The following is a 25680-nucleotide window of genomic DNA, read 5'->3' on the forward strand; positions in this document are numbered from 1 at the left end:
ATACAATGCATGAAAATGTCTCAATCACTATAAATGATACACACTAGGATTTATTTCATTAGAAGTATTAAATAATTCATTTATCTTGCTTTTACACCACATGGGGGCCACAGTTCTCTAAAAACACAATCATAGCAATACAAGAGCAAATTACCAATAAGAAATACACAACAAAAATTATGTACAAATATTTGTACTCAATATATTAGAATGTCCTCTGAATATGTGGTAGATTAAAAGATAATCTCTTAGTAAGGTTTAGGTGTTCATTCTCAGGAATATAAAGGACTTACCATCTACTGCAAAAGATTGAGATTTTGTATTTTTTAAAAATTTATACTGAATTATTTCAAGAAAAATATTAGAAGTTGCAAAAGGTGCTAAAAGGCCCACCGAGGAGCATTTTAGTAGTATTGATAAGCACTAAGCAAGCAATAACTGTGCCAACTATATCTTTATCTAACTGAAAATCTTGAGAAGGACAACAAATTAAAGACACATACATTTTACGATGCACAATCTCACCCAAATTCTCTGTATTATTTCACTCAAACTAGCATACCAATCTATTTTTTTCCTTTGTAACACTGCTTATATTTTTTGAAAAAAAGAGTTTCTAAATAACCCCCATTTTCTATAAAAATATGAAAAAAATGTTAAAATCAGTGGATAAATTCCTAATTTAAAACTTACTTAGTTTCTTCAATTCTTCCATTCCTTTTTTATGAGGGGGCTCCTGAATAATTTTGTCAACATCTGCCCTGCCAATCAGATCATCAGGTCGGTCCCACATAGAAAGACGAGTGGTGGGATTATAAAAGAAGACCCGCTCATCACCGGTCCAAACAACACACCTAAGGATTGATTCAAAATATCATTCTTTTAATGTTATAGAACATATTTTATAGCTAGGACTTCTACTTTCAACCTGTTACAAGTGGGGAGATGAGGGTACTGAAGAAGGACATGTTCTTATTACCAATGATTATTAGCAGAGAACCAAACATGGTTTTTAGAAGAGAACTCAAATGACTCAAAAATAGCAGATCAACATATTAATTGAGAAAACCAAAAAATACAAAGTAATTTGTGATCAAGGATGAGAATGCTTAGGAACTTGGTTTGGCACACTTAATTTGAGAGTACTAAATTATAAACTATTAGCAAGATTGAGTTTAATGGCAACGAACAATAATGCTATTAAGCAGTTCTAAACCTAAAGAACAACAGACATAGCACCCTACCTACTATAGTTCTTAATATTTCTTAAAAAAACAAAATTACATACTCAAATGCAATCTATGAAGACTTTAAGATCTAATTATATCTGTAACAAAAAGTAAAGAGAAGGCCCAGTGTGGTGGCTCACTGGAGCTCAGGAGTTTGAGACCAGCCTAGGCAACAATGGCGAAACCCCATCTCTACAAAAAATATTAATTAAAAATATTAGCTGGATGTGGTTGCATGCACCTGTAGTCTCAGCTACTCAGGAAGCCAAGGTGAGCAGATCACCTGAGCCCGGGAGGTCAAGGCTGCAGTGAGCTGTGATGGCATCACTGCACTCCAGCCTAAGCAACAAAATGAGACCCGGTCCCCCTAAAACAAAGTAAAGTATCAATTGTATTATGCATTGTACACTGCAGCCCACTACAACCCACTGGTCCTATAAATTACAATTAGAAAACTCAAAGAAAAAAACAAAACACAACTACATTCAGACTCTGTAGTCTTAATAAATAAACAGAAAGCAATATGGAGGACAATCAAAATTTAGAGAAACAAATGCAAGAAAATATATCTCTCCATTTCACCCACCTCCCATCTCATAGCTCTATCCTGAGGGTGATCTCTGGTTGCCGAGTGGCATGGTTGCAGTAGGAAGGCAGCTAAAACTCCAAAAGAAACTAAGTATTTATGGCCTGATTATCAAGCTATTCAACAGCTGTCATGCCCAGGATAACTTACAAGATGAAATGATCAGACTAAACCTCCTATGTTAAGGAAGTCAAAAACTTTAAAGCAACAATAACTAGACTTCCCTGAGATAAAGAAAAACACTTAAATGAAAAACGTTCTCAGTAGTGAAATATAAAATGCAAAAACAACCATAAGGAAAATTTAGAAATTAAAAATAACTGAAATTAAATTTTACTGGATTGGCTCAAGAACAGAATGGAGATGCCAGGAAATCATCTGAATTAGAAGATGGATCCGCCAGGCATGGTGGCTCACACCCATACTCCTCACACCTGCACTTTGAGATGCTGAGGTGTGGGAGGATCACCCGAAGCCAGCATTTGAGACCTGCCTGAGCAACAAAGTGAGATTCTCCCATTTCTATAAAAAATAAAATACAAAAACAGCCAGGCATGGTGGCATGCACCTGTAGTCCCACCTCCTCAGAAGGCAGGAGGCTAAGGCAGTGAGCTATCAATGTGCCACTGTCCTCCAGCCTGGGTGACAGAGCAAGACCCTGTCACTTAAAAAAAAAAAAAAATCAATAATTATCGCATTTGAGGAACAGGAGGTGGGGACGAACCCAAGTCTGAAAATTAATGAGGACCATGAAGTTCCAAATCAATGGGGTTTGGAGTTGGTTATTAACTTTTCATTCATAATACTCAAACAGAGAAACCACAACCCAGGAATATATTCTTGGAATACAGACTATTTTCCTAACTTTGACTTTGAAACTAGGTAAATATTTTCCATAATTATTTTTTTAAATGAGGCTGTGTAACAGTCAGTGGAATAATTATAGAAATTATACAGGAAACAACTATTCCAAGTGCCTTTAAAACACAGTAATTTGATTATGCATTACTAGAGCAACTTGCCCTAACCATAGTTTTTTAAAAAACTATCTTCAGTAATCATATTGTTAGTGATAGTTTTGGTACTGTTACTCAGTGACTTGTGTGTGAGAAAAGCAAATGGGCAATTAGATAGCTATCATTGAGAAATAGTATTTTCAGCAAGAAATGAGATACTGAAGATAGATGATAAAGTTCAATAAAAATCTTGAGGTAGATCTGAACAGCAATTAATGGTATGAACTCATGCTGTATCTTTGAATGTGTGTATGTTCCAGCTGTGTCTACCAAAGAATTCTAAAAATAATGACTAATTCAGTTGCAACCTATCCATTTCCCACAAAAATGCCCAGGCCCCCTGGAAAAATGGCTGAGTTTAAGTCTGAGACAGGAAATATACAAAATAAGCCTAGAACATCTCGTCATAGCAGAAAACAGGGAAACTATAAAATACAGGATTGTAACCAAAAGACCTGAAGAGTCAACTGCAAGAGGCTTCTCCTGACTAAAGATGAGACAATTTTAAACATCAATAAGAATAAAAACTGCAATACATTAAAAATATAGAAAATATATTTAATCTATGAATTAATACTCAAACCAACTAACTATTCTGAAAACTGCTAAGTCCCTCCCTTCCTATACAATTTGTACCTCTAAACCACCAGTGCTGATAAGGGAACGTATCTCTCTATAAGCATCCCAGTTAATAAATTAAAAGGGAATAAAAGAAATACATTAGCACTACTTTCAACCCTTAACCCATTTATGCCTAGTGTTCCATTACTGGAATGCTAAGCTTGTGCGAGTTATTAATATCCTACTGCTCATTGCCAAGGTCTGATTTTTCACCCCAAAAAAAAAAAAGTGCAATCTTACGCATAAATGGGCTAATGATTTAATTGATCTAGGCTCATTTTTCAGTCTCACACTGCTGATACATTGGGCTTAATAATTCTCGTTGGGAGCAGTCCTGTGCATAACAGGATGTTTACAGCATCCCTGGCCTCTATCTGCTAGATGATACACCCTCCAAGTTTTGACAACTGAAAATATCTCCAGGCATTGCCAAATGCCCAATGGGGGCGAAATTACTCCTAGTGGAAAACCTCTGATCTACACAATAATCATCATCACTTATGAACCAGGCTTGCCAAAAAGATTAAATATGAATCTGATCACACTTTTAGATCTGCTTGGCTGTTTGCAGGAAATTCAGGAATGGAAGACCCTATATTAAACAGTACCGTGGAGGACCCTATTAGATAGTACCATGGGGACAAACCCAGATCTGGAAACACTATAGGAAAAACATTTATTTCTTCAATAACAGAAACAAGGAAAAGTTAGAAGGGAACCTCTAGATTACAGACTTCAGAAACAAGCCAAATCATTGCAATGTGTAGATGATATATAGATTAAATAAGCTGGAACAGGAACAAGAAAAGCAGCACTGATATGGTAAAAGGAAGAAAAGGGAAAAACAAGATGAGAGGAAAATAAGAATTAGACAGGCATACCTTAGATATTGTGGGTTCAGCTCCAGACCACCACAATAAAGCAAATGTTGCAATAAATCAAGTATTGCAATAAAGTAAATCTCAAAATGTTTGTATACCAGCACATACAAAAATTACGTTTACATCATGCTGTAGTCTATTTAGAGTGCAATAACATTATGTCCCAAAAAAAACCCAATGTACATACCATAATTTAAAAATACTTTATTGCTAAAAAAAAAAAAAAAAAATGCTAATAATCATCTGAGCTTTCAGCCCATCATGTTTTTGCTGGTGGAGGGTCGTGCCTCAATCTCTTGATGGCTGATGACTCATCAGGCTGGTTGCTGATGACTGGGGTAGCTATGGCAATTTCTTAAAATAAGACAAATATGGAGTTTGCTACATCAATTGACCCCTCCTTTCACAAAAGATTTCTCTGTTGCATAGGATGCTGTTTGATAGCATTTTACCCACAGGAGGACTTCCTTAAAGTTTGGGATCAAACAAAATTGAAGCCCTGCTGCTGCTTTACCCACCAAGTTTAGGTAACATTCTAAATCCTTTATTATTTCAACAATGTTTACAGCATCTTCAACAGTAGATTCTATCTCAAGAATCTACTTTCTTTGCTCATACATAAGAAGCAACTCCTGACCCATTAAAGTGTACTCATTAGATTGCAGCAATTCTGGCACATTTTCAGGCTCACTTCTAATACTGGTTCTCTTGCTACTTCCACCACATCTGCAGTGACTTCCTTCACTAAAGTCATCCATGAGAGTTGGTATCAACTTCCTCCAAATTCCTGTTAATGTTGACATCTGGACCTCGTCGATGAATGACCAGTGTTCTTAATGGCATCTAGAATGGTGAATCGTTTCCAGAAGGTTTTCAATTGACTTTGCCCAGATCCACCAGAGGAATCACTGTGTATGGCAGCTATAGCCTGATGAAATGTATTTCTTCAGTAATAAGACTTAAGTCAAAATGACTACTTGATCCACTGCAGACTGGATGTTGTTATCAGGCATGAAAACATTATTCATCTCCTTGTACATTTCCAACAAAGCTCTTGGGTGAAGAGGTGTTTGTCAATTAACAGTAATATTTTGAGGGGAAAAAAATTTTTTTCTGAGCAGTAAATCTCAACTGTGGACTTAATTCAGTAAACCACGCTATAAACAGATGTGCTGTTATGCAGGCTTTGCTGTTTTATTTATAAAGTACAAAGAATGATTTAGCATCATTCTTAAGGCCCTAGGATTTTTCAAAATGGTATATGAGCAATGGCTTCAACTTAAGTCACCAGAAAGATGGTGAAAGTCAGCCCATCCTTTGAAGTCAGGCAGTGACTTCTCTTCTCTAGCTATCAAAGTGCTAGCTGGCATGTTCTTCCAATAGAAGGCTATTTCATCTACACTGAAAATCTGTTCTTTAATGTAATTGCCCTCATCAGTGACCTCAACTTGATCTTCTAGATAAATGCTACAGCTTCTACATCAGCACATGCTGCTTCTCCTTGCATTTTTGTTAATGGAGATGGCTTCTTAAATCTCATGAACCAACCTCTGCTAGCTTTCAACTCTTCTTCTGTAGCTTTCTCGCCACTCCCCACCTTCACAGAACTAATGATAGGTAGGGCCTCTCCTGCTGTGGATTAGGCTTTGGCTTAATGAAATGTTGTGGCTGGTTTGATTATCTATCCAGACCACTCAAACTTTCGTCATATCAGGAATAAAGCTTTCTTGTTATCCTTATGTTCACTGGAATAGCATTTTTCATTTCCTTCAATTTCTTTTGCATTCACAACTTGGCTGTTTTGCCAAAGAGGCCTAGCTTTCAGCCTATCTTAGTTTTTGACATGCCTTCCTCACTAAGCTTAATCATGTTTAGTTTTTGATTTAAAGTGAGAGGTATGTGACTCTTCTTTTCACTTGAACACTTTGAGGCCATTATGGGGCTACTAACTGGCCTAATTTCAATACTGTTGTGTCTCAGGGAAAATGGACACCCAAGGAGAGAAAGAGAGATGGGGAACAACCAGTCAGTGGAGCAGCTAGATCACACACACTTACCAATTAAGTTCACCATCTTACATGGGTGTGACTTGTGGCACCCCAAAACAATTACAACAGTAACATCAAAGATCGCTGATCACAGATCTCCGTAATAGATATAATAATGAAAAAGCTTGAAATATCCCAAGAATTACCAAATTGTGACAAAAGAGACAAAAAATGAGCATGTGCTGTTGAAAAAAATGGCACCAATAGGCTTGTCAGACAAAGGACTGCCACAAAACTTTCAATTTTTAAAAACACACTATCTATGAACCACAAGATAGCAGAGCACTATAAAATGAGGTATGCCATACTTAGATTAAAAGACATAATTTTACACAATTCTATAAATGTAATCACATCGTGAGTAAGCAGGCAATAACAAATTTAAAATATTTTAAACAAAAAGTAGACTCAGGATCTCGCAGTGGTCGTATCTATAATTGTGAACAATATACATTAATGCAGAGTAGCACTAGGAGGGAAGACACAGTAATTGAATTTTAGTTTTGAATAATTCAGATACAACAAAGGTCAAAGTATTTAGATAAAAACGTATTTGACATACGCTTTGAAGTACTTTTTCTTCCTACAAAAAAAAAATTAACAATCAAATATGATTTTTAAAAATTACTAATTGAGCCAAATACGTACCATGGAGTACCAGGAATAGGAGTAGTAGCAACCGGCTTTGCCTTCTGGGCAGCCTTTTCTTCTTCAGTCATCTCTTCTTCTTTGGGCTCCTACAAGAAATGATATTACTCTTATTTAATTAATATCACAGAACTATACCTGAGTATTCCGCAAAAGCATGAATGTAAACAGCTCAAAGTACAATCAACATGCAAACTGCTGCTAGAATGAAGACGGGGGACTCTGAGTAGGAATTTCTAAGAAACTTCTAAATCCTTATCCCACAGAAAGATCTGAATTTCACAATAGCAGAATCCGGCAGCAGCAGCTGGTTCTACCTTATAGACTCACTAACCATGTGCTTAGGAGCAGATATGGAGAAATACAGAGCAGACCTCTTCATTTAAGGTTGTTTCTCATTTCTGCTAGCTTTCCTAGTACTGAAACATGACTACCATTGGTCCTTCACTGAATAAAAAACTCTCAGTGCTATACATGGATCATGCTATGCAAGAACACAAAAGCGGAAAGGACAGATAAAATATATCTAACATTCCCCAAATATGAAGTTACACTCATAATTTTAACATATACCAGTCAGTTCATAAGTCAGAAGGTTGGAGATCAAGTCCAAGCTCTGGTCCAAGGCCCTTCTTTCTACGGGTCTCAGTTTAGTATAAGAAGTAATTTAATGACACTTTCAAAGAAAAAAACTGAAGTAAGAACTTCCAAGAATCCTAAAATTTCAGAGATCAGATTTTTTAAGTCTACCAAATAGATACTCAGATACAAGTAAGCTGTAGGAAACAATTAATGTGGCTCCCAGGTTAACGGGTCATGGCCCTTTACCTCCTTTATCTCCTTTATAGGCTCTTCCTTAGGATCCTCCTCCTCCGTCTCCATTGGCAGAGGCTCTTCAGAGGGTTCTTTAATTGGCTCTTTAATCTTCTCTTCTAACTTTTCTATTAAAAAATTAAGATAATGTCAAAGGTTTTGATGTAATTTTCTAAGAACTTCCAAAGAATAAGCAATTAAGATATTCCATTTCCAAGTATTAACCATAAATATAAAATGTCCTTCCTTATAATATCATTGACTTGAATCTTATGTAATGCTCAACTTCAAATACCTTGCTATACCAATCAGGTAAGTATATGATTTGAAGAAGACGTACTGACTTCAAAGGGACATTAAATCTTTCAGGTCATACAATATATCACTTCTAGCAATCATTCATTTTGCTAAAAGGGGTAAGATACTAAGGATACTTAGGAATAGAAAAAGGGGTTTGGTGAGCAGGGCATGGTGACATATACCTGTAATTCTCAACTAACAGAGAAGCTGAGACAGAAGGACCATGTAAGCCCAGGAGTTCAAGATAAGCCTGGGCAAGACAGTGAGACTCTGTCTTGAACTTTAAAAAGAATAATAGTAAGAGCCTGTAATACAGAAAACTATGAATTGTCTACAACAAGAACTCTAAAGGCCTAAATTTTTTCTCAGAACACATACAAAAAATACATTCCTTCCTGATCTGTACTATCAATTTCAACAATGATTACAATTATGCAACATAATAATTAGAAAATTCCTAACAGTAAAAATATGTACATACATATAACAATTTCTCCAGATGGAAAAAATGATGACAAACATGTAAGGAGAAAAACTAGTTTTTAAAATAAATATTTATCAACTCAGCAAAAATAAATAATCCAACGACTGCATACTTAGAAAATCCCTCAAGTATGTTAAAAAGAAATTAACTCAGAATTTCAAACACCATTCTACTTATAGTTTATACTATGTCCCAAGTCATTAAAACCACTATTTACCTTTTTCCTTTAGTTCTTGAGGTTTTTCCCAGGTTGATTCTAATGTTCTATTATTATAATAGTATGTTTTGCCATCTGCTGTTTTATATTCAGTCCATTCAGAAACTGCTGTTGCTCCAGCTAAGGTAGCAGGTGAAGCTGCAATAGCAACCTGGGGATGTATCATGGGTACAATAGGAGGGGCCATTCCTGGCAATACACCTAAAAAAAGAATAATAAAAAATCAGATCCAAGTATCAAACTGCAATACAAAAAAAAAACTTTAAAATATAGCTAAATCTATTAAATATTAATAAATGAATAGACCAGTTGGAACAAAACAAAAATTACATAAATACTACTTAATTCTATCTCCCTAGATTTTTAGTTCTAATGCCTATAACTCAATTAGACACAGAAATTCAATCCTTAAAAACAGTCAGAAATTTGGGTCTCACCTATGACAAAGTCTTAACATAATAAATATTTTAAAACATGGTATATTCTCTACTTATGAATAGAAATGTATTTTTATACAGATAATTTCTCAAAGTCTAATGAAGACAGCAAATGTTATTCACTACACATATTTCCTGAGGAAAATTTTTTTTTTATTTTAAGATAACTAAAAGGGTATGAATATAATTCTCAGTTTTAAAGCAAATGACTGAGTTTATCAACTCTAAATGACTAACTCAAATACCCTTATACTCTTTGTTTACTCTTTTCTTAAGAGAAAGGAAAGCTCTTCTACTTTTTAGAAGACAAGCCAAGATTTATTATTTTTTGCAAAACAGCTAAATAAGCTGGTAATATATAAGCAAAATACTATTAAAATAAGGATACGTGAATCAAAACTGGAAAAAAAAAATCCTCAAATCCTATACTTAAGTTTAAGTTTCAGGTAGTTATCTTACTTCAATAACTTTAAAATGTGAATGTATACTATACACATGTATTCACACACATCTCACTAGCATGCAAGCATAATCACATCACTTTACACATGGAAATGATTTTTTTATATTTAACTTAAAAACATACATCAAAAATAAAATTAAACGTTATGAATATGAGAATGAAGTTGTTTACACTTATTACATAAATTAAGATATAAAGTGATCTGACCTTATTTGTTTTTGTGAACCAAAGAAGCTATTACTACAGGCAATTGGGAAAATTAAGTGTTGGCCAAATATGACAACTGCATTTATACTGCTCATTAAAAAGAAAAATATAAAAAAATCCACTCACTTGGGCAAAAAAATAAATAAAAGGATAAACAACAACATTCACTACCATGCCAACTTACAGACAAAACAAACTAAGATGGTTTTAAAAATTACCGGTCTTGGTGGTAGCGACTGTCTTTACATACGGGCAGCTGACTATTTGCATCATTGCTACACCTGTAAAATGGATAAGCAAGCATACGTTGGAAAGCTGCCATTGTATGTCGGCTACCACTGGGATTCAGGGAAATAATTTACCACTACAATTTAGAATGCTATTTCCAATGAAAAAGAACAAGAATGGAGTAAAATTTCTTTTTGTTTGACATTTTGTGGGGAGGGCTGCCAAATCCATTGACACTAATTCTAAATGATAGCATCAATTACCTTTATATCAAACCAGCTCTGAAGGTACTGAAGGAGTCTCAAGAGTCTAAATTCAACAAAAGAAAGCCCCTTCATTACACATACATAAATTCTCATGTGGGACATTTTCCCACAGGGTATCAAACCCATGCTGCTGTTGCTTAGATACCAGTAAAAGGCAGATGCAGCATGACACTGACAAGACACTTTCTCTGTGCTGCTGCTGAGTTGAAACTACATGCAGGAGCTGAGGCATGGAGTACAACCATGCAGAAGCAGAAAAGGAATAAGCTATACAATATAGGACAAAGAGGGGTGATGAGGAGAGTAAAGTAAGGTATGAGATGGATCCAAATATTCCACTGCAAATAATACTTTAAATAAAAGAAAGGCAAAGATGAAGAGAAAGGTAGCATTTCACTAACAACAAAATATCCATGTTTAGTGCCTGCACTATAGAACCCCATGGGCTTGGAACACTGTGGAAGCAGGCTAAAACAAACATTAAGAAACACACAGTCCCTTTAATATCACTAACTATATGGGCTGATAGCTGCAGTAACTATCATTTAAGCTGACTAAAGAAGCAGTACTTGCATTAAAGAATGAAAATTATGTACAGTTCTTGGAAGAATGAAGAGTCATCATGACGCATTACAATGGTGATTTTTTTAAAAGGGAATGAAGAGAAAAGCTGGAAAACTAAGACTGATTAACTGAGAAAATTAAAAGTGAATTCAAAAAAACTTTTAAAGGAAAAGGCCAAAGTCTGAAGAAAAGTATAGGGACAATAATTTTTACTTTTTTTCAGCTGAAAAAAACTAAGCTTAGTTTGGTACCCATAAAAATTTTAAAAGTCAACTATTTTCCCCACTAAAGGACAGGAAAGAAATGTCTCCTACCTCTGAGACTAAAAGTAAAATTAAACTCCTGGGTTTGTATACAATTTAACTATGTTAACACACACACACAAAAATAGTGTCAATTATTGACAAATACCTTTATTTCTTAATTACTGTTATATAATGAACAAATTTTCTATTAACTTTTAAACTAAAATAAAAACATTGGATCTGAAAGCATGCTGAATAAAGCTGTATGTATCATTTTATTTTCCCTAATGTTGAAAGAAAGCAATGGAAAAATTCATTTGGTTATAGCATGTATTAAGTTTAATTAGTATAAATGCTGCCATCTGCAGGAGCACTGAACCTGTTGAACTCAGCACAGGAAATTCAATTCTTATGAATATATGAACTTTTAAAGACTGTTCTGCAAAACCATCTTCCAATAAATAATTTTAACTATACAACTTACACAGAATAAAATCAAAATCTATTCATAAGCAGGCTTAAACACCATTATTAAAAACCAATTGAGCTAACACAACTCTTCTATTTGACTATCAACATACAGACCATATAGAAAGTTGATGTTTCTTCTCATGCTAAAAAGATACACTGGGCCAGGAGCAGTGGCTCACGTCTGTAATCCCAGCACTATGGGAGGCTGAGGCAGGTGGATCACAAGGTCAGCAGATCGAGACCACCCTGGTCAACATGGAGAAACCCCACCTCTACTAAAAATTACAAAACTTAGCTAGGCATGATGGTTTGCGCCTGTAGTCCCAGCTACTCAGGAGACTGAGGCGGGAAAATCAATTGAACTCAGGAGGGGTAGGTTGCAGTGAGCCACAATCACACCACTGTACTCCAGCCTGGCAACAGAGCGAGACTCTGTCTCAAAAAAAAAAAAAAAAAAAAAAAAAAAGTAGAACTCCTATAATCCTAGACTCATCTATCTCCAAACTCTACCTCCTACTCTTGTATTTTACCTAATTCTTCCACTCCTTCCCTTCATCTTGTTTGACTATCCCTTCCTTAATCATCCTCATTAGAGCCAGACAATTCTATTTAAAATAGAAATTAAGCCTCCAAGATAAAGTACACACAACTCCCTCCTGTTCACCTTATTTCTGAGTTGAATTAAAAGAGAAAAACAGAAAGACACAGATCTCATTGTTCCTATTACCAAAGATTTGAGAGGAGAAAAACTAGTCTTCTTTGTCCTTGTTTTTTGTTAAACATCTTGTAGGACTCAATTAAAAAGCAAAATGAGAAAAGTGAATAAATATTAATATCAAAAAGTCTTAACAAACTAATATTTGATACTAATATATCACTTTCTATGGCACTCACACTCTCCAAAGAAATCTTAGACTATCCAATTCAAGTTCTCTTCCAACTGACCCCCAAAATGTCACTAACGGCTGCTTCTTATTGAATGCGCTCTACTGCCAAACTTCACAGGCATTGCTTCATTTGGTGACTCAAATGGTCACCACCACCTGTTCGAGTTTTTTTAATGATGAAGCAAGGATCAGGGGAAAATATGACATCAAAATGAAGCTACAGCCAGAGGGATTTTATTGTGACAAACTTCCACTTTCTATGGAAATAAATTTTGCTATTGTGTGCCTTTCATCTATTAGTCCTAATAGGAATCTCTAAAGAAAAGCAAAAGTTGTTCAAATGACAGCCTTTCAAAATACTTCAACAACATTATCATGCTACCTCTCAATCTTCTCTCTACAAAATTAACAACCCCAACTCCTTCAGATCACTCAGACTCCACGATCTGGTCTTAATACTGTCTTAATCCTAAAGGAGACCAAAATTACAAGAGGTTGTGACAAATACCAAGTTATTCTCCACCTATCACTTAGTTTTCTCGGAAAAATTGCATACAGAGAAAAGTATCCAGCTGCTTGTCTTAAATTTAATCTAGAAAACAGATAATCCTGAATAGCAGAGAAAACGTTTTTTTCCTCATTTTTAAATGATTTGAATTTCTTAAACATCACATATTGGGCATTTAATTAGCTAACACTACCTCAACAATGTATAATAGGTTTTCCAAATCAAAAAAATACCAGAAATTTTTTATTTCTTTCTTGACAAGTTATATCTAAGTGTGTCCTTTTCAGAGTGGTCACAAAGAAAAAGACAACTCGTGTAATGGAGATAACTAAGATGTATGCTAATCTAAGAAACAGCTGCATCACAACTTTATTCTTACACAGAAACTATTATAAAAAAGTAGCAATAAGTGCGTGGAATGTGAACTTGAGAGACAAGAAGGCTAGGTTCTATTTATTTTTGCTACAAACTAACCCTGTGAACCTGACTTCTCTAACGTATCAATATTGTCAACTATAATACAAGGAGAATGAACCATGTATCAGGGATCAAATGTGCTTGACAAAAACTAATGCATTCAAATTTGGAATGCCCAGCACTATCACTGTTTAAACCCTAGGGCAAGAATTCCACTCCACAAACTTTTAATTCTTTCTCTAGTTTTAATGATTTCTCTTAAGATAACAAAACACATTAATTCACCAAAACAGTTTAAACTTTTAAATGATGCACATTATGCTTTACTTCATAATTGTTACAAAGAAATCTTCTAGTTCCTGTTTTACATGAAATGTTCTATAGTTAAGTCACTGACATTTTCTTTCCAGTATTAACATAGTTAAAAGAGCTTACTATTTGGATGTGGAGGGCACAGGCTCAAATGTCAACATCATCACTTATTAGCTATATGACGTTAGGCAAGTCATTTAACCTGTCTGTGTACCTATCTCATAAGATGGTTGTGAAAATTAAAGGAGTTAATGTATGTGAAGTATTTACAACAGTGCACTATATATAAATCATCCAACTTGTGTTAGCTATTATGATGTGATTTCTCAACTTCATAGATTCAATCCTTCAAAATTATTGCATTTAGAACATTATTTACATGAAAAGATGATCATTTTTAACTCACTGAGGCCATCATCCAAAATAAGTGTAGCTTTAAATTTGGCTCTAATTTTAGGACATGTAAACAACAACAAAAAAAGGACATTTACCAAAACTTAAGAGAAAATATTGCACTTAGCCATGAATCTTTCAAAAACGTTTCAAACAGGCGAGATTCAAGGCAAATTCCAAACGCAACAGACACATGAGAACAAACTAACTGACAATATGAAAACATAGCTGGAAAGACCATTACAATCTGTTGGTTTACCTGGAAGTGGAATTGGCATGCCAGGAAGGGGAACACGAAACGGAGGTACCATTACTGGTGGAAAAGCAGGTATTGCTGTTGTTGGCTGAGGTACTGAGTGAGGAACAGCAGGAGGTAACGTCTGAGGGTGCGGCTGGGGAACAGTTTGCACAGGTGTGGCTGTAGGAGCAGGAGCTGAAACACTAACTGTAGGCGTGGCAACTGAAACAGCAGAACTTGGGGTCTGATCTTGTGTTGTGGGTGCTGATAAAAGATAAAACAAAAACATGTATCACTCCTTCATAAATCAGTTTACAATATTCATTCATCATTCATGCATTCAGTAATTCAAGTATTTAAGGGACCATTCTACGCACTGCAAGAAATTTGTCAAAAGGTCTCATCTTCAACAAGTTTGAAAATAGTTAAATGAAACATAAAAAATAAATACGAAGTAAAATGGGATAAACATATGTTTCAGGGGTATAAATCAAGATCCAAAGAACATTTGTAACCGTGAGATGGTATAGAAAATTATACATTGGGATGCTGAGCCTTGAAAGATTAAGATTTCAACAAGGAAAATAGCAGAAGGGGGATAGAAGAAAAAACTAAGCTAGTGAAGCTAGTGAGAAAAGTATGAATAAGGACAAGGAGTAAAGAACAAAATGGAACTGTTTAGAAAATTGAAGACAAGCAGTTAACGAGTGAAACACTAGGCCTACCAACAAAACCAGGGGGTTGTGTGGCTGGAAAGGTAGGCCAGAAGCAAAAATTGGAAAGCCTTGAACAAAAGGCTAAGGAATATGCATGTAACTGGGTAGGAAAAGGGCAGACCTTATGTAAATATAGAGAAAATGATCTAGAATACAAGCATAAATACATTAATACTAGTTAACCTCTGTGTATGCCTACTTCACATTTTACTACTAATATACATGTTTCGTTAGAGTTCGAATTTTTTATAAGAATGCATTCACATTTGTGTGACTTCATGAAGGTAAAAGGGGTATACGGCAAACTCAAGGTTACTGCATAGAAGAGTAATAAGCAGTGTTCATTTGAGGAATTCACCTCATAGATGCATAGGAAGAAAAGGAAGAACAGAGAGAAAAAGATAAGCAATTAACTAATGGCTTACGGGATATGAATGAATGGAATCAAAAACAACTCAGGTTTCTCTCATTATTTTTCAAAAATGAAATTTTTTTAAACTGAGGTTTCCCTTGTGAGAGACCAGGAAAATGTGAAATTCAGGATCATTTGGGTTCTGCTAACACATTATTTTTAAATATCAAAAATAAAACATTCCATCCCCCAAAAAAATCCTTATTTCATACTTTTAAAAAAATTCAGTTCTCACATATTACAAAACAATTTTGTTATTTATTCATAACCCACCTAGTACCTAAATAAAATGCATTTTGGTATTTCATTAGTAACAAATACTTCATCTTGTTTTGATGTAAAGAAAAAAATGTCTACCTGTATTGGACTAAGAATGAATTTGTCAAATGAAATAAAATGAAAACAGTGCTTTCCCAATCTTTATGCCAATTTTATTCTAAACAAAAGCACACTGTTTAATAAAAACCACCCAATAATCCAACTGACAACAAAATCTCTCAGTATCTTTTTCTAACTTCTAATAATAAAAAAACTCACTTAGGCTGGGAAGATGTGAGCAATTTCATACTTGTTAATGACGGACTCACCTTGGCTAAATAGACAGCAGGGCCAAACAAGTATCTTCAGGGGCCCAGGAATGAATTGTTGGTCTAGCATAGACCTAGCCTTAGGGTACAGTATCATATTAATATAATTTTATAACAGTGTGAAAAATACAAAGTACATGCAACATTTGCCCAGTCCCATACATATACCATTTAGCATTTGTAATCTACTATAATGGCTGAAAATATATCTAGTTATTGTTCCCAACTTCCCTGAGAAGTAGGATTTCTTCATTTTTCACAAACTTGCACAATATGAGTTTATGCTCAACTGGGATTAAAAGAAATTCTTAATTTTTAGTCCCATTTACACCATAGATCTAATTTTAGTTCAGAAAACTAAAATTTTAAAATTATAATAATATTCAGATAATTGCTAAAATTATGACCCAAAGTACTACAGTCAAGAAAATAAATAAGGGCACCAGATTTCAAGTGGAAAAGAACACCAATGGAGATGACAAAAAATATTTACTCAATTCATTCCTCTTACTTTCCAGCACAGCTTTTTTTGAATTTGGTTAGTAGCCATGAGTCATGAGAGGAAAAGGACAAAAGCAATAAAGTAATTAAAGGGGAAACTGCAAGAATGGTATCTAAAACTTTAATGGGTAAACTCCTACGAACTTCATTTGCTAAAGTAACTAGTGAAGCACTAGGCCTCAAACTACACTAACCCGGGCTCAGATCTTCACCAAAAAAGACAAGGGACTATATATAATAGACGGAGAAATATTAAGACTGTAGTATGATGACACTTAATGATACTGAAGTAATATAAAAACAGACACTGGAATACGTAGACGACATCAAAATTGATGTTTAAAAGCAGTAAAAAGGGTATGATTTTGCTATTTTATAGTTCTGGGAATAAAGGCCTTCCAAATACTGAAGAATAGAGCAAAACTGACAAACAGGACATAAGACAGCTATGAGCTTACTGACACACCACTCTGAAAACAGAAATGGACTATATATAGGATGGTTAAATTATCTAGCTAATTACATTTCTTAAAACAAAATGAACCACTACTATTTCTCCTTTCTAAGAATGTGCAGGAAAGAAAACCCAATTAAGCAACACAGAGCCTCCACAAGCTACATTGTTTTTATAAATACCCTTTTCCCATTACTGCCACAGGTCCACCCATAAAAACTGGTAGTCTCCTGCCTTGCCATAGATGTTTGGGAAGCACTAAGCCTATAAAAAGGTAAAGACCCTTAACAAGCTAGCTAGTACAACTGCCAAATTTTTTTATCAAAATTCACCTTAGCTACAAAAGAAAACAAACTTGTAAAACACTATTTACGTTTTCCTGTTCAGTACATTTCTCACTCCAAAATATCTAAAAACCATTAAAAGGAAGACTATCCCCATACATGTATCTTACTCTACTTCTTTAGTTGTTTTTTAATCAATAAAATAAATTCAAATTTGAAGCCCATGTGAATTAATTTCTCTATGATTTCTTACACACTAATAATTCCCAGGTCCCTGAAGTAACCACAAAAAAAAAAACAAAACAAAACAAAAAAAACACCATTTTTTCTTTATTCTCATCTATTATCCCGTAGTAAAGCAACATAAATTATAATCATACTGTTAGGATAGCTATATCTTCAGACCAGTGCCATAACAAATAATCAAATCAAAAAAATCATTATTTAAGTACTTTCGGGCTTAGTCTCAACGTGCAGAGTAAAAGGAGCAACATCCATATATTAACACAAAAAAAGAAAAGAAAAAAACAACAAAAAGAAGCAATACTGTCATATTAATGACAATATTTAAAGCAAATTAATAGTTGTGGTCCTCTCTTCATCCCTGAAATCTATTAATCAACTTTTCTTTTCAGAAAAGTTCTCCTCTTTGGGCCTCTATGAGTTTATAGCTGGAAATTCTCCTGCCTTTCTGACTACTCCCTTCTATGGTAGCTCAACAATTCACCTACCCACATCTCATTGTAGAAACTACCCCAGCTCTAAAACAGATTACTGAGTTCCTAATAAACCCCCCTGATTTCATCACCACCCAAAAAACCAACACCAAAAAAAAAAAAACCTTCCAAAATGCTGCATTTATACAGGCCCCCAGTGGGTCTCACCTAGTTCCCTAGTTCTTAAGACCCTTCAAAATAAAACCCCCTTACCACAGAAGTTTCGTAAAAACCCCATAAACTAAATTTATCATTTTTCCTGACATTTAGTCATGTTGCTTCTCCTGTCCGAAAATCCTTTCCTTACCTGTGAACCTACTTAAACTCTACTCTGTTTCCTTCATGATAAATACCCATGTACTCCACCCACTCATTTCTCCGCCTCTCAAATTCTTACACCTTTTTCACTGTACAGTTTTGCACACCATTTTCTGATTGTTTCACATGTGTTATTCTTGCCTCCTCGATTAGGAACACTGGAAACTCTGTAAGGTAGGGACCAAGATTTACACTTATTTTGCAAACCCACAATGCCTGGCATTACTGTTGGCCAAGCAGAATAGCAAACTGCACTTTCTCAATTTAGCTTCATGAACTACAACTGGGCAAATAATTTCTCCTATTAATATAAATTCCTGTTTTTCTCTAACCCAAAAGTTTTCTTGTCAAAAATGTATTTTAAGTAATTCTGGTATTAAATGATAACAGCAGAAACACTGGCATCAATATGAAATGCGGCCCCCTACTTGTTCATGTCTCCAGTCCCTATAAAAAACACATGCAGAGTGGTACTCACTTGATACTGTCTGCGCAACTGAAGTAACAGTTGTTGTGGTAGAAGTGGTAGAGGAAGGGGTGGATGATGACGTTGAAGTGGATATTGCAGGTGCTGGGCTACTGGTCGTAGGGGTGGAAGCTCCAACTGCTTGTGCTTGCACTTGCGCCTGGACCTGGGCCTGGGCCTGGGCCTGGGCCTGTGCTTGTGCCTGAGCCTGAGCCTGAGCCTGGGCCTGGGCCTGGGCCTGGGCCTGGGCCTGGGCTTGAGCTTGGGCCTGGGCCTGAGCCTGGGCTTGGGCCTGGGCCTGAGCCTGAGCCTGAGCCTGGGCCTGAGCCTGGGCCTGGGCCTGAGCCTGAGCCTGGGCCTGAGCCTGGGCCTGGGCTTGAGCCTGAACCTGTGCCTGGGCTGCAAGCATAGGTGTCAGTTCTGATTGCTGAATAACCTTAACTCCATCTGGCTTGGTCCATGCAGATTCACGTGTCCGAGCATTATAATAATAAACCTGCAGAGGAAGCAAAAATCAATGGTATCATAAAATCTGCCAATTATTTTTAAAAGCAATAATGAAACCGTATTTTCTCTTTAAAGCTACCAAAAATAACTTAGGGCCAGGAGTAGCGGCTCATGCCTGTAATCCTAGCACTTTGGGAAGAAGAGGCAGGTGGATCACTTGAGGTCACGAGTTTGAGACTAGTCTGGCCAACATGGTGAAACCCCATCTCTACTAAAAATACAAAAAAATTAGCTGGGCGTAGTGGCAGGTACCTGTAATCCCAGCTATTTGGGAGGCTGAGGCAAAAGAATCGCTTGAACCCTGGCAGCGGAGGTTGCAGTGAGCAGAGATCACGCCACTGCACTCCCGTTTGGACGACAGAGGGAGACTCCATCTCAAAAATAAAAAATAGTCAGGTGTGGTCACTCACACGTGTAATCTCAGCACTTTGGGAAGGTGAAGCAAGCAAATCGCCTGAGGTCAAGAGTTCGACACCAACCTGGCCAACATGGTGAAACCCTGTCTCTACTAAAAAATACAAAAATTAGCAGGGTGTGATGGCGGGCACCTGTAATCCCAGCTACATGGGAAGCTGAGGCAGAAGATTATCGTTTAAACTCAAGAGGCAGAGGTTGCAGTGAGCTGAGATTATACCACTGCACTCCAGCCTGGGCGACAGCATGAGACTCTGTCTCAAAAAAAAAAAAAAAAATTCAATTTAATTTAAAAAATTAAAATAACTTACGGCTGGGCATGGTGGCTCATGCCTGTAATCCCAGCACTCTGGAAGGCTGAGGTGGGTGAAACCCCATCTCTACTAAAAATACAAAAATTAGCCAGGCATAATGGCAGGTACCTGTATTCCCAACTACTTGGGAGGCTGAGACAGGAGAATCACTTGAACCCAGGCGGCGGATTGCGCTACTGCACACTAGCCTGGGCAACAAAGTGAAACTTCGTCTAAAAAAAAACACACACACATACACACAACAAAAAATAAGTAATTCCACCCCACAGACCAATTTTCTATAATGAGCACACTGTATTTTTAACACATACAAAAGAAAACCAATGTTATATTTTATGCAGAAATTTAACATAACAGACCTGAGACAGGTATCTTTAGAAAGCCCTGCTGGCCCTTATCTGGAGTCTCAGAACTCGGATTTCCGGAGGTTGTTGCCATTCCCTTGTTGATAAGAATGGCTCAGTGTGCCTAAACCAGTTATGCAAACAATGCAGTTTATGCTGAACACCTGCTTTCCTTCTAGGAGCCTGGAATTTGGTATGTGCTAGGCCAGGCGTCCCCAAACTTTTACACAGGAGGCCAGTTCACTGTCCCTCAGACCGTTGGAGGGCCGCCACATACTGTGCTCCTCTCACTGACCACCAATGAAAGAGGTGCCCCTTCCTGAAGTGTGGCGGGGGGCCAGATAAATGGCCTCAGGGGGACGCATGCAGCCCGTGGGCCGTAGTTTGGGGACGCTTGTGCTAGGCAGATGGTACCAATGTGACTAGAAGCTTCCAGAATCATAGATAAATGTGTGTTAGCAGTCCAGGCACCCCTGTATCTGCTCCACAAAAGTTTAATCAGTCAGCTTCTCCTGGAGTCTTACCCCATTCCCTGCTTACCCAAGGTTCATTCTTCATTGAAAATAATAACACTGATCTCAACCTGCCAGAACTCTTTAACTTTTACTCTTGTCAACAAGATGACAACTTAAATATATTTTATAATTTACCTTCCCATCTGGAGTTTTATTTTCAACCCATATCTCCTCCGCAGGAGGTAGTGCTGGAGTACCAGGAGCAGTCACAGGAGGCATTCCTGGTGGAAACATCATACCCGGAGGAGGAGGCATGGAACTCATGGGTGGAGGCATGAAAGGTGGTCTCTGTTAATTCACAAGAACAGTAATGGTCGCTTTAATTACTCTTCCTCCAAAGCATTACTGAATTCTACTCAAAAGTAAAACACTGTAAGAGAAACTAGTTTTATAGTCTGTTCAAATACATTCACCCGTCGTAGAAGAAAAATACCTGCAACAAAAATTACTAAATAAACTAGAAAGAAAAACATCAAACTCCTAACAGTGGTCAACTCTGGGTTACAACACTGTCAGTGAATTTTGCTTTCTCCTTTCTACATGATCTGCTTTTCACACACAGGATGCTGGATGACTTTTTTTTTAATTGATTTTTATATCCTGTTTTAATACCAGGCACATCAATGTCTCCACAGCTTCTTGAAGAATCCTTCAAGGAAAAGTTTTCACTGTGCATAAAAATGAGTTTCAAAATTAAAAATTTGACATTATGACATTATAAAAACATTGAGCAGGGATTTAAAAGATTTCCTCTATAATCTATATGTAACATTAAAATTCAATTATCTGAAGCACCTTAATCCGGATAATGGTACTGAAACTATGCTATTAATGTGAAGCTGTACTTTATTTTCCTAAAAATTTCTTTCCCATTCTCTAATATGTGTTGGATTCAGCTGAGTATCTTTCAAGCGTCAGCACACTAGATCCATGTTATATAAAATATCTATTCTAAATATGTTTCACGAGCCCTCAGCTGGAAATCACTTGGGTTTAATATAAAGCCACACAATTATCCTAGACGAAGAAAAGCATGACAACATAAGGGAGTATTTCAGCACAACATTTGACATATTTCAATGAGAGGGTTACATTAGTCCATTACATTTTATAATATTCCACAAGTATGTTTAACTCTTAAAGGCACAAATGAGAACAAATTCACATGCTACAGGTTATACCAGAATGAGTAAGTCAAAAAGCTATTTCTTATTCTAACCTTGAATCAAGTATAAAACCATTTAACAGTGTGTTTAAAGGAGAGGCTATCTGTTATTAGGAAGGCCATAAAATTATTGAGCAAAGTATTAAAACCCATCTGTTCCATAACCACAACCCTATCTAAACTGAGTTAACATCACTTAAACAGCACAGCATTGCCTTTTTCTATTTTTAGTATAATTCTTTCTTCATTGTCTAAACGAATGGAAGACAGACGATACCACTGTATTTATTTGGTTTCAGAATTATATAGGCTAAACTAAGAAAACATAGATACATACTCAAATAAAAAGAATACAATCCCAAAATGAGATATCTGATAGTTGATACTTTCATGACCTCACTTCAGACAAAAAGCCTAGATATACCGGAGAGGGATATATGCTCCAGATTAAAATACCACAAATATTTTTATTTAAAGAAATCCCATTATAAATATTTCTCAAAAATCATAAGATAATCCTATTTCCGCTCCCCCGGCCCCGCTAAGAGGAGAAAAAAAAAATCAACTACGTGCTTACAAAATGTGTTTGCTGTCACTTTCCAGATTCTATCCTAGGCATCATTTCTGGGGAGAAGAACTACTCAGGAATATATATACATATATTTTTAGACTTGCTGGCAACATACACATTGAAAATACATTTTCTCCACTCAAAAATATCTTAAGATTTCAAACTTCATTTCCCATAAAGAAGATGCATCACCAAAGCCAATTCAGAGAGGGAGGTAAAAAACCACTGAATCCGGGTTTTATACAGACTTCTCTATCGCTGTCTAAAGTCCCATTCTGAATTTCCAAAGTAATTACTGCTACCACTGCCTTAGAAGCAACATATCAATATATGGATCTTCTCTTTAGTTCCCTGCTTACCCAAAGCTCATTCTTCATTGAAAATAATAACACTGAAAATAATAACACTTCTCTTTAGTTCCCCATTTTACTATAAACTGAAACTATATAAGAATATAAGCTTTTAAGTCAAAACCCATATATAATATTGATAATGATGCCAACAAAGAAATGACAACCTCTACATTCTTTACCTGGAGGTGTGGAGGGCCCATAGGTGGAGGTATCCCTCCTGGAGGAGGCATTGGCGGCATATTAGGATCAAAAGGAGGACGTCCAAAGGGGGGCCGTGGTGGTGGAGGAGGGCCTCGCATCATACCAAAAGGTGGAGGAGGCCGCATCAGAGGTGGAGGGCCTCGCATCACTGCATTTGGTGGGGGAGCCGGACCTCGGAACCTCAAGGCCTGCTGTTGGGCCATCCTGCATGGGAAAGCAATAAATAAATTTTTCTTTCCTAAAATTACAAATGTGTTGCTACTAATTTCTAATTACATCAAATTTAAAAGGTTCTTAAGTCTAAGTGGAATTTGGAAAGTCATCATTTTGCAACCATCACGATAAAAACTGCATCAATGGGCCGGGTGTGGTGGCTCATGCCAGTAATCCCAGCACTTTGGGAAGCCGAGGTGGGTGATCACCTGAAGTCAGGAGTTTGAGACTAGCCTGGCCAACATGGTGAAACCCCATCTCTACTAAAAATACTAAAATTAGCCAGGCATAGAGGCACACGCCTTAATTCCAGCTACTTGGGAGGCTGAGGCAGGAAAACCACCGGAACCCGGGAGGCAGAGGTTGCAGTGAGCCAAAATTGTGCCACTGCACCCCAGCCTGGGCGACAGAGCAAGACTCCAACTAAAAAAAAAAAAAAAAAAAAAAAAAAAAAAAAAAATACACCAATGGATGACCTAGTTTGGATGAATGATCAATGGATGCTGAATCTCGGCACAAATTTAGGCAACAAGGTTATGTGGATGGGGTCTTAAAGTATCCACCTACATGATGTTTAAAGTTGCATGGGAGGATGAAAAAGAAACAAACGCTACGTAATATACGGAAACTGGGCAATACCTTGACCAGGTGATCATAACTAATTATCACCTATGAAGGACAGACAGATAATGTGTGACTGAGAGGGATACAACATCACCTACTCCAGTCAAGAATGTCTAACCTCAATCTAATAATGAGGAAAATATCAGACACACACAGAATAAGGAAGAAATGTTCTTTCTATTAAAGGGGGATGTGTATTCTTCAGAAATGTCAATGTTATCCGTAAAAGACAAAGAAATGCTGTGGAAATGCTCCAGATTAAAGAAGGTTAAAGAGACATAGTAGTTTTGGGTTCTTTTTAGATACAGATCTCGAATTCCTGATCTCAGGCAATCCGCACAACTTGACCACCCAAAGTGCTGGGATTACATGCATGAGCCACTGTGCTAGGCCTATAACAACACAATTTTAACTCTAGACTGGATTCTGTACTAACAAGAGGAAATCCCTTGCAAGACATTACTGGATCAACTAATGATGCTGGAATATGAACAACAGATTAAAGTATTATATCACTACAAATCTTTGAAGTTGATAATTGGGGTGTAGTTAAGCAAAATAATATCTCTATTCTTAGAAAATACACACTGAAGTACTGAGGGATAAAAAGCCATAGGTCTATGTATCTCACCCTCACAGTTCAGAATAACAAAGAGGATGTGAGTATGCACGCAAATGGTAAAGCAGAAGAGGTAAAATATTAACATAGCTTTATTTTTGCTACATTCTGTAAGTTTGAACTTACTTCCAAATACAAAGTTTTTAAAGAGGGAGGGGATACCTTAGGCAATCACTAGTAGTCTCCATCTAAAGGGAAAGCCTTTTCCTGTAGGGCACACTGCCCCACCAACCCTCATTCTCATCACCCTAATGTACTTTCTCCACAGCATTTAAGCAAATAAGTAATATAACACAGGATACTATTATCTATCTCTTTCTCTCTTTCCCCAAGTGTTTTTGTAAGAGAATTATTAACTCTTAAAAGTGCTTACTATGAGCCAGGCAGTGCTCTAAGCTCAAGTATTAACTCTCTTAATCATTCAAACAACTCTCATAGATGGATATTATTATTAGTCTCACTTTAGAGATAAAGAAGAAAGCAAAGAAGTCACTTGCACAAGGTCACACAACTGGTTCAGTATTAAAGCCAGGATTGAGGCTGCCCATGTTGGCTCAAGCCTATAATCCCAGCACTCTAGTGGTCAAGGCAGGCGGATGATTCGAAGTCAGAAGTTCGAGATCAACCTCGCCAACATGGTGGAAGCCCATCTCTAGAAAAATACAAAAAAAATTAGCCGGCCATGGTAGTACACACCTGTAATCTCAGGTACTTGGGAGGCTGAGGTAGGAGAATTGCTTGAGCCCAAGAGGTGGAGGTTGCATTAAGACAAGATCGCGTCACTGCACTCCAGTCTGGGCAACAGAGCAAGACTGTCTCAAAAATAAATAAATAAACAAAATAAATTCAAACACAGGCAAATGCTCCTTCAGAGTAGGAATTCTGTTCATTCTTGTATCCCTAGCAC

The 25680-nt window shown here is 36.6% G+C and overlaps 1 protein-coding gene across 6 annotated transcripts in view; it reads right to left on the reverse strand.

The window, feature by feature from the left end:
• The window catches only part of TCERG1 (transcription elongation regulator 1), a 62684-nt gene that overhangs the window by 31770 nt on the left and 5234 nt on the right, over positions 1-25680 (reverse strand). For 4 of the 6 annotated variants that reach the window (XR_005579072.2, XM_039468028.2, XM_039468027.2 and 1 more), the window contains exons 2-10: positions 23296-23521; positions 21163-21315; positions 18946-19429; positions 14501-14743; positions 10169-10231; positions 8844-9044; positions 7858-7970; positions 7030-7118; positions 694-854 (exon numbers count right to left, since the gene is read on the reverse strand). Coding sequence is in view for 5 of the 6 variants with exons in the window: in XM_039468028.2 (XP_039323962.2) it covers positions 694-854; positions 7030-7118; positions 7858-7970; positions 8844-9044; positions 10169-10231; positions 14501-14743; positions 18946-19429; positions 21163-21315; positions 23296-23521 (1733 nt within the window). In the remaining variant the exon portion in view is untranslated. The remainder of the gene's footprint in view (positions 1-693; positions 855-7029; positions 7119-7857; positions 7971-8843; positions 9045-10168; positions 10232-14500; positions 14744-18945; positions 19430-21162; positions 21316-23295; positions 23522-25680) is intronic. The other 2 variants (XM_039468033.2, XM_039468030.2) reach the window with 1 other exon arrangement.

Source organism: Saimiri boliviensis, chromosome 1 (assembly GCF_048565385.1).
Source record: "Saimiri boliviensis isolate mSaiBol1 chromosome 1, mSaiBol1.pri, whole genome shotgun sequence".
NCBI lineage: Eukaryota > Metazoa > Chordata > Mammalia > Primates > Cebidae > Saimiri > Saimiri boliviensis.